General features: G+C 43.8%; 1 protein-coding gene and 1 long non-coding RNA gene across 4 annotated transcripts in view; one reads left to right on the top strand and one right to left on the bottom strand.

The window, feature by feature from the left end:
• Positions 1-1317: 1317 nt before the first annotated feature.
• LOC310864979 lies at positions 1318-5215 on the top strand. Its single transcript, XR_014569780.1, has 2 exons — positions 1318-1978; positions 2018-5215. It is a non-coding gene; the product is annotated as an uncharacterized lncRNA (long non-coding RNA).
• Positions 4300-10231, bottom strand: part of hip1 (huntingtin interacting protein 1) — a 67859-nt gene continuing 61927 nt past the window's right edge. For 2 of the 3 annotated variants that reach the window (XM_083773893.1, XM_083773894.1), the window contains exons 25-31: positions 9747-9840; positions 9305-9405; positions 7867-7972; positions 6962-7085; positions 6403-6464; positions 6101-6232; positions 4300-5562 (exon numbers count right to left, since the gene is read on the bottom strand). In XM_083773893.1, coding sequence (XP_083630019.1) covers positions 5245-5562; positions 6101-6232; positions 6403-6464; positions 6962-7085; positions 7867-7972; positions 9305-9405; positions 9747-9840 — 937 coding nt within the window. In that variant the 3' untranslated portion in view covers positions 4300-5244. Of the gene's footprint in view, positions 5612-6100; positions 6233-6402; positions 6465-6961; positions 7086-7866; positions 7973-9304; positions 9406-9746; positions 9841-10231 lie in introns of all 3 variants that reach the window. The other variant, XM_083773895.1, reaches the window with a different exon arrangement.

Here is a 10231-nt window from a genome sequence, read left to right as displayed (position 1 = left end):
GACGCATTGTGAGCTTGTAGATCTGCTATTTTCAAAAGATTTTTAAACACATGAAAACATGAAATGAGACATTCTGCGTAACGAGTACATTTTGATGCCAATACTTTTGTACTTTTACTCTGTTACAAGTATCCAGACTTTAACTTGAAATGGAGTATTTCTAAATTGCAGTATTGATACTTTTACTTAAGTAAAACATTACTTCTTTTAGTACTTTTTCCACCACTGACATTAAAAAGAGGAATGTTGGGAACAGTACAGGTGGGGCCACTTTACTGCCTGATTAAAAGAAAAAAGTACAGGTGGGGCCACTTTACTGCCTGATTAAAAGAAAGATCTTCCTTCTTTCGCATTCATACATCCCACCATCTCATTACGATTCCCGACCTGTTCAGCAAGAATATACCAGAAAACAATAGGCCCGTCACATGCAGTTACTACATAATCGCCTGCTCGCAATTACAGTATTTGAGATTAATGATCGCAATTATTCTTTGCATAATCGTCACTCGTTTCCATGTTGAAAAAGAATGTCCATACATTTTCAAACATTTTTCTAAAAATAGCAGATCTAGGCTATAAGGTTACAACCCAAAGCTTTTACTGGAAAATTATTTATACGGCCCAAAATCTATTCAATGCATTAGGATTCTATCTGTACCCTGCACGTCCCCGATGCAACAGTTACATTATATCACCTGTCAACAAGACAAGCCCCATAATTTCAATATCCATTTCCCTAATTACGTTCATGAATATCAAAGCAGGCCATTAACCCATTCTGACCTGAGATCAGATTCTAAAAATGTCAGTCGCTCTTCGATTTTTCAAAAATAGCAGACCTACAAGCTCGTATCGCGCCACTCGGTGGCGCGATATGAGCTTGTAGATCTGCTATTTTTAAATAGCTAAAGCAAAACATGATGCCAACACCAAAATGGGTGCCCGGTCAGAATGGGTTAAGGATGAGATGCCGTGGCTTAGTTTTCTCCGCTTGCCAAAAATAACTTATTATAAATTATTTTCAAGTTCTATGACGGAGTAAGCGTATGACGCCTCAACCAGTGACCACCAAAAAAGACAAATCACACCCGTGTGAAGTGAGGGGTGCTCTTAATCATCGTACATCATCATAACGTCATTTAGACACTACGCCTATTTGCTCAGACACTATGGCGTAACATTCTCCATTCATTGTCAATGGGAAGTTCATGTTTGTGTATAGGTCAGGACAATGGTCGTGAACATACACCAAAAGCTGGATATAGGAGGGCCTAACGCCCCTCAAAAAATTACAGTCAGGCACAGGTGTGTATTAATGAGTTGAAATATTTATTTTTAAAAACTGTAAAAATAAAACAAACCCATCCAACATAGATTTAGTATTATATCATACAAAGATGTGTATTTCAATGTTACTTGAGTATTTAATTTCTCCTTTACTACAGTGTGAGGCAGTTGAAAGGCTGGCCGAGCTGGTAGAACTACAGTCACGAACCCAGTAGAGAAAGAGAGAGAGAGCGAGTGGTGCCTGATCTGTGTTTGGAACCCATTAGGACCTGGAACGCATCTGTGTCACAAAACATTTAGCCATAATTTTATACTTTATAGCTGTTGAAAAATAGCAGATCTACCACGCTGCGAGCTTGTAGATCTGCTATTTTTGAAAATGCGTGAAGACGTGTGCAAATATTTGAATATATATTATTGTAGCGTAATTGTAACTTTGCTTTTGGGGAGTCCCTGCTGAAGCAACATTTTCAGATGGGGATCGGCGGGCAATTGCGTATAATTCTTGGGGACCTTGACATGAAACAGTTTGAGAAGCGCTGACATAGACACAGGTTTTTCATAAAACTGATTTAGAAGACATTTTGTAGAACCTGGTCTCAGGTCCTAATGGGTTAGTTGCGTGCCGGTGTCGCGCACACCAAAAATATCGGTGCTGTGAGCATTTGTGAGCTTGTAGATCAGCTATGTTTAGAGTGCCACACGCCGACGTGCGACAGAGTAGGAGTCAGGCTTAAGTGAGTGAGAGAGACGGAGAGATAGAAAGAATGAAAGACAGAGAGAGACGTCAACAAGAAATGATTTGGGCAAACAAAATAGAACTGAATACGATTTTCAATTATGTTGAACCGATTCATCAAGCCCAAAGCGGTTTAGTTTTTCACCTTCTCTTTTTGTATAAGAAATTCGGGTGCTGTTTTTGCCCTGGTCTTATCAAATGGACAGAGCAAAGGGCTACAATTATAATTAAATACCTTCAATCGACAATATTTGCTAATTAATTCTTTGCATTTGTTGTCTACATGGAGATGGATTGAGTTTACCACACAGTTCAATCAATACAATAGCTGAAAATGTTAGCCAAAAACCCCTAGGAAAGTATTTGAACGTCAATTCAGTGTATACCGTCCTACTGTATGACTTGACATCTTACTTGGCAGTATAATTGTACACAGTAACACCCTCCATATCTCACGCTCAGAGTCAGTTACAGTAAAACCCGACACAAACAACATGATTTGCAAAGACAATCGGACAGAGATCTGTTAATTAAATACCCAGTGTCACAACTTTTCTTTTTTTTAAATACACAGCCGAAGCAGCGCGGTACAAACTAGTGTTAAGACACAGAGGAAGACACAATTCGTGAGTATTATACTCGTTATAATAGTCATTATTACACAGGAAGAAGGTACTGTGATGTTTATTTTTAGATTACTGCCTATACTCATCTCATGGTTTTCCCAACAACAACAACTTGTTGAGCATGTTGAGTCTTTTCACAAAAAGCCAAAGTCAAAAGCACTCATAGCATAACTGGAGAGCTTAGCCTTTCCCCCCACTGTGAAACACCGCCCTCTGTAGGCCAAAATCATTTACACAGGTTGCGAGACAAGGTAATGAAGGGCTTTCGTTTCATCACCAGCTGTATTTAATTGAATGGAAAAACTGGGAAGGATACATAATTACTGACAACCTAAAACAAAGGGGTAATAATATATCAAATAAAAAGGTCTTTGTGTCTTACAAAAACACAGCTACTTGGCCTTTGGGAAAGATACAGAAAGCTACGAACAGTGTTTGTGAGAATTATTTCAGCGGCCAATTCTGAATCATGGTCCAAGAAATGTAGTGCATATTTCACAGTGAATCAAGGGTCTATTGTTGTATGATCAAATAACACTCCGGTGAGGTATTTGAAGAAGCAGGTTCATGTGATTTTGTAATACCTAAATATGAGGGTCATGTCTTTAAAAAACATTAAAGTTTGAATTTTACAAAATATTTTGTAAAGTACTTGTTTAAGAAAGTCGCAACTTTTATTCATGAGCAGTCTTATTTCGTGGAATACGCCCACAGGGATTGTCACCATTATCAGGAGTGTTCTTCTAGCCTAGAGGTAACTGGAAGAGTGGCCACCTACACATTGTGAGCACCTCCTCAATGTTTAATCGGCCATGTTGGCTTTGCTTTGGCACTTTGTCATGCTGGTTAAGGTACCGTATTTCTTGTCAACGTCCATGTTGAAGAATTCAGGCAGAATGATTTCTGCACCACTCTGGTACCTGCTTCTACTTCCCGGCAGGCTACAGAAACAGCCACATTAACATCGAGGTGCCCACAATGTTTAGATGCCCACTCTCCCTGTATCTATTCCAACTACGTAGTCATCATTAGGACAATATGGCATTAGGAGTTCAGAATGTGAGAACCAAAGTGTCATAGGCGATGTTTTGCTCTGAGGGTCACGCTTCTTTTATATATTTTTTCACCCAGTGTCAATAATTATCTAATGTAATCCTGGGCACTACACTTCCTCTGCCAACCTGGGGAGAGCAACGGACTGACCTCATGCTTCCTTCAGTGCATGAGAGGAGTCCAAGCTGCTTCTTTTCACCTGACAGGGGGGAGTTTCCCCTGGTTGGACGTACAGTAGCGCGTGGAAGGAACACGTTATTCCAACCAGTTCCTTTCCCCTCCATCAGGCACTCTCCCGGGCTGGCCAGGGGGAGGCAGTATAGAGACCAGGATTACTGCATGTAATTTTCAGTTGGAAAACCATTATATTTTGCCAAGCGACATCGAATGACACTACCATATGTTCTAATCTTCACTACAGAGGAAGCTGCAGGACAATGAACCCATGTTAGTGTCTCTGAACAATGCTACTCTCTGCTAATGGGTCAGGAAGTGATTCATGTCCATCCATGATGCACTATACCTCAGTCTTGGATTCACAGGAATTAGTCTGCTCTTGGCCTAAAACGTTCTGAAACGACTCCAGAATGATTGGGTGCAGTGTCTTAAACCCTGCACAAACATGTATGAGCTTCTGTCAGCTCACAAAACAGTCATGGTCGTTAATAACTTCAACCCTGGCGTTTGGGCATGTCATTATTATAGGCAAATTTTCTAAAAACAATGACAAGAATAAAATGTTTTGAAAAACAACAGTTCTACAAGCAGTCGCATTGAAATAGCTCGTTGCAATGTCAAGCTTGACAAAATCATTTGAACATGTGTTATTTGTTTCCAAATAGGGCTTAAGTGGTTAAAATATACTGGAGGTGAAAGGCAGAGAGAGTCCAGTAACCCAGCTGGATTATATAGAGGTAAGAACTCACAGGTGAGGAAAGAAGAAAAGAAGCAAACGTAGCCCACTGGGGTTACTTGAAAATAAAACGTCTGGGTTTCCGAGGCTACTTGAAAGGGTGACGAGGGGATTATCTGGGAGGGGAACAGCGACAGGTCGGGCGGGGCTCACTATGGCACAGTGCACGACTTCACAACCCTACGAAACAACGTGGAACAAAAACACATTTTGTTAGTGCGAGAGAACGCATGCCGTCATCATCTATGTTTCACAGAGACACGTCTTCTGGAAGGGCAGAGAGAGAGAGAGAGAGAGAGAGAGAGAGAGAGAGGGGTGGATCGGAGGGAGGGAGGGGTCATTAATGGCAAACAGTCACTGATCCATCCATCCTTCCATTACTGAAGGGTTCGGGGCCCTTGTGCAATGCATCCTGGGATGCCTCATGTCGTAGAACGTTGTGCTCGTCGTATCTCCTCCATTGATGGTGCTCCGTTTTAAAGTAAAAACATTTAGGGGAACTGGGCGAAAAAGAAAAAGGTAAAATAAATTATCTGACATCGACGTGTCGGCTGCAATCACCAACAGTCCTTGGGGGGGGGGGGGGGGGGGGGGTAGGAAAGGAAAGGAACGGAAGGAGCTGATTAGTCCGTTCGTCCATCCATCCATCCATCGCCGTCCCTCCCTCCTCGTTTGCACAATCCTCGGTGCTGTCCTCGTTTTGTACACTGGAGGAGGAGGAGTTTTTTTTCTTTTTTTTCTAAACCGGTTTTTAGAAAAAGAAGCACCGTTTTATTTGGCTTGGATTTACAAACAAACAAACAAACGAAAAGAAAAGTAAAGAAAAGGAAGAAAAAGACTGAAGAGTGTGTATAAACGTGTGTGTACTGTAAACGGGGAGAGGCAGACAGAAGCCTGACGTCTTCTGGTTGAGGGCAGGGAGGCATGGGGAGCTGACTGGGCTCTCAGGGCAGGGAGGCATGGGGAGCTGACTGGGCTCTCAGCCGGTAGCTGTGGAGACAAGACACACCAGAGAGAGAGAGAGAGAGAGAGAGTTTAAGTGTTCACATGATCTCATAATACACAGACGCTACCGGCCACACTACCCCTGAGTCACTGCCGCCCGTTACTAACTAATAACCATTCAAATGTTTTACTTCAATTACTACATTATTCTCCTCTGCCTCACCTTCCTCCTCCTCACCCCAGCCCTCTGCCACCCAGCCCTCTACTGCCACCCAGCCCTCTGCCACCCAGCCCTCTGCCACCCAGCCCTCTGCCACCCAAGCCCTCTGCCACCCCAGCCCTCTGCCACCCAAGCCCTCTGCCACCCAGCCCTCTGCCACCCCAGCCCTCTGCCAACCCAGCCCTCTGCCACCCCAGCCTCCTCACCTTCCTCCTCATCACCCCAGCCCTCTGCCACCCAGCCCTCTGCCACCCAGCCCTCTGCCACCCCAGCCCTCTGCCACCCAGCCCTCTGCCACCCCAGCCCTCTGCCACCCCAGCCTCCTCACCTTCCTCCTCGTCGCCCCAGCCCTCTGCCGCCCCAGCCAGCTCGTAGTGCTTCTTCCTCAGCTCGCCCAGACGTTCCCGCTCCTTCTGCAGACGAGTCTCCAGCTCTAGAACCATAACCTGAAGACGGACAGAACAATCTCATTGCATGATGTGTATCATTCCTTCTATAAGGCAGTGGTTCTCAAACTTCTTCATGTCAAGGACTCTCACATTAACTTGTATTTCTCTGCAGACCCCCATCTGAAAATATTTTCTGCCAGGGTCATCTGGGTTATTGTGATCCTTACCTGTGAGTCCATCTCTTGTCGTTTGATCTGTGTGAGCGTCATACTGGAAAAGTCCATTACGTCTATAATGTAAACACAAAGCCAAAGAGAACACCACCGGTGAAGTCATGCATTTACACACTAATCATATTATTATGCTATATAACTTTTAGTAATGTCCTCAAAATTTGAGGCCCCTTTTAGACGAGAACGGCGTTCATAGAAAACGGCAAAATAAAGTATCGTTTGCTGGGGTCCCTTTAGACGAGAACGGCGTTCTCAGGAGGTGAAAACGCAACAAAGTGAAAACACCTTCCAGAGTGGAAATCTTTGAAAACCCGTTTCCTCCCGTCTCCATGTAAACGGGCAAAACGATGAATCCGCAAAACGTGTGACATCATGGCTCACAACGCATGTTTATTACATTGATGCAGAGCTGTAGGTGATATTTGGAGTTCCTCTAATGAGCAAGCACTCCGGACGGAATTGCCACCGATTGCCATGCTATGAGCGTGGCACTCGGTGCAGCTCAATCAGCCAACACATTATAATATCCATTCAGTTGAAGGGATCCGCTCACCTTTCTCCTCGATCTGGGACTTGGCAGACTTGGTGGAGGCCACGACGGCGGCGGTGGCCTGGGTCACCCCTTTGGAAGCCGTCCGTAGACGGGCCAGGTTGGCACTGTCTTTGTCCGCCTTTACCTGTGGGTAGAGCAGAGAAGGAGATGGACGGGAGGGAGGGAGGGAGAAGGGAGGGAGGGAGGGAGGGAGAAGGGAGGGAGGGAGGGAGGGAGAAGGGAGGGAGGCGAGCAGAGGACGAGTCAAGAGCGGTCTAGCAAATACAGTGTGAGAAATAGCGAGTGTGTGTCGGACATTACAACAATAACACTAACCCCAACTTCTCAACCCTAACCTCACAGAGGGAAGCCACAGGTGAGTCTTAACCCTAGTAAACATTTTTCTTTGTTTTGGGTCGGTCACAGTGCTCGGGTATTCTGCTACGGCGTATTCTCTGTTTCGGCCAAATAGCATTCTAGTTTGCTCTGCTTTTGGTGGTTTTGGGTTGCTGTTTTATAATTTGGTTTAGTCCAGTGAGTTTTCTATCTGGTGGCTCTGCTTGTGTTTGGCCACAGTGTTCCAGGGCCAGCTGGCTGAAGGGGCATCTCTCTAGAGCAGGGGTCTTCACAACAGGGGGTCCAGGACCCCTAGGGGGTCATCAGAGCTACTATCAGGGGTCTGCCAAACATGTGTTTGATAGGATTTCTTTTCCTGAGAGGAACATTAGCCAAAAACAGGGACAGATCATTTGAACAAAACTGGCAGACCCTTACGCACAAGATTGTTATTAAAAACAATCTGTGATCGCCCCCAAAAAACCTGATCGGGGTACGTCTAATTTGCATATCTACCTGCTCACGATGTGCCCCGCTGTGAGATTGTAGATCGGCCATTTTGACCGAACGTACGCCACAGAATGTCTTACCTTGGATGCAGCCACTAGTTGTGCTGTGCTGGCAGCGATTTCATGCGAACACACCATGAGCTCCTCAAACTTCCCTTTGCCTTGCACGACCAGATCTGCAGCGTCCCTGTTGGGTCACAACACAGCAGAGACTCACTCACTACTTTTACTTATTTTCTTTAGTGATGCACCGAATATTCGGCCACAGAAAATATTCGACAGAAAATGGCAAAAAATGCATTTTCGGCCTATTCGGTTTCGGCCCCAATAGGCAGAAAATATTACCGTGTATGCAATCAATGCATTCAAAAGAGCTGAATAAATGTTTTATGGACCCATAATAGTGATTATTATTTAAGTTAAGTTTTGCCATAACCATTTATTTTGCCATAAATCATGTAGCTTTAAGGTACGGCCATGACAGCAATGGTAGGAAAAAAGATATATAATATTAATCATATTAGGATATTCTGTCTTTGGTTTTCGGCCAACTGTTTCCTATTGGGTATTCGGTTTTCGGCTAAGAATTTCCCTTTCGGTGCATCCCTAATTTTCTTTATTTCAGATGTGTTTTTTAAACAAAGAGCACTTTGCGGCTATCTTTCATTTCATGCAACAAATGCAGCTGTATGCAACAGGGTTCCCACACAATTTTACCAGTGAATTTCCAAAACTTTTCCAGAATATTTAACCCAATTTCCCGTCCTATGTAACAATCATAAATCATTCAACGCCATAATGAGTCTCTTACTCCTATGTGCAATTCCCAAAGACAGGCAGTGTAGCAACAATAGAGCATAGAATATAGAATGCTATTCCAAATGTCTTGCCAAATGATAGATCCGATATTTTTGTCACATATTGGTACACAGTAGACTGCAATCAAACTGCCCGTTAGGTGAATAACGACTTATAATTAACTTAACTTAAAGTTAAATTAATAACTTATTCCGTATAATGTTTTGGAAAATGTTTTTTATTTACAAAATCAATAGCCAAAAACGAATTAATGCAAAGACAACTATTTTCCCATGACCCTTGATAAATTCCAGGACCCCTGGAAACCTTTTCCAGGACTGGAAAATGTTTTTTTAATTTCTAAATATTTCCAGGAATTTCATGGCCGTGGGAAACCCTGATGCAAAAATACTGAATATACAGTACAGTACACAGTCATAACAAATGCAAGACAGACAACTGGAGAGCAGAAGAAAGCATGCTTATACTTATTACTTGCACCATGACTGTGGCGCCCCACCCCACTGCTTTATAGGCAGAATCTGATCTCAGGTCAGAATGGGTTATACTTACACCATGATTGTGGCGCCCCACCCCACTGCTTTAGAGGCAGAATCTGATCTCAGGTCAGAATGGGTTATACTTACACCATGATTGTGGCGCCCCATCCCACTGCTTTAGAGGCAGAATCTGATCTCAGGTCAGAAGGGGTTATACTTACACCATGACGGTGGCGCCCCATCCCACTGCTTTAGAGGCAGAGATCAGGCCCTCGGTCCAACGGGAGTTCTTGGCATAGAATTCCTTCATGGAAGCTGCTCCCTGAAAGGACAAGAGAGAGAGACTCCATTTGAGTATCTCACTCAGTGCAACTCATAGTACGCTAAAGGGCGATGTGATATGACGATGCAGCAAAATACTCCAAATGTGTTGGAAACTTCTTCGCTTCTGCTCGTCTAAAAATCTTGGGGGAAAGTAACACGAAAAGAGGACACGAAGAAATGATCAAGGAAATATATATAAACATCAATATCAATATTCTTCACAATGGTGAATACTTTAACCATTCACATTTCTTACACCAGTCTGTATGGATATCAGGGAAGCACAACAAATTGGGGCCCCAAAATGTTATTTTACAACTCTTGCATTATGCTACTCACCCTGCCACTCTCAACAATGTCCCTTTGCAGATGTTTGGAAGACAACACCAACTCCTTAATAGCCTGCATCAGCTCTGTACACGAGGCCAGGATCCTGCAGGGGGCGCCAGAACACATTATTTCTTTCTTATTGCAAGGTCTGAGCCATAGACTTGTCTGAGCACAGATTTACTCGGTTATGTCCCTTAATTACATTCAGCCAAAGCCCTTGAGATTTTTACTGTCAAAAAGCATTATTTGGCCACACGTCCGCTCAGTGAGGGAAACGCTACAGTTAAACAAGCACAACGCACATCTAATCAAGTCAGAAAAAGATGGAATTTCCAATTAGGAAAAACAAAATCACACCTGTGTGAACTGAGTGGTGCAACACCCCCCCCCCCCCTCTCTCTCATTAGCAGGCAATAGTGCAGCACTCCCTCTCTCTGTTTCTGGCACAACAGCGCCCCTACTGGTACTAATAGTCATACTGGTGCTCATTAACG

The sequence above is a fragment of the Protomyctophum parallelum genome (genome assembly GCF_964188405.1).
Source record: "Protomyctophum parallelum genome assembly, chromosome: 9".
NCBI lineage: Eukaryota > Metazoa > Chordata > Actinopteri > Myctophiformes > Myctophidae > Protomyctophum > Protomyctophum parallelum.
The sequence above is the reverse complement of the archived record's forward strand: the minus strand, read 5'-3'. Positions and strand labels throughout refer to the sequence as shown.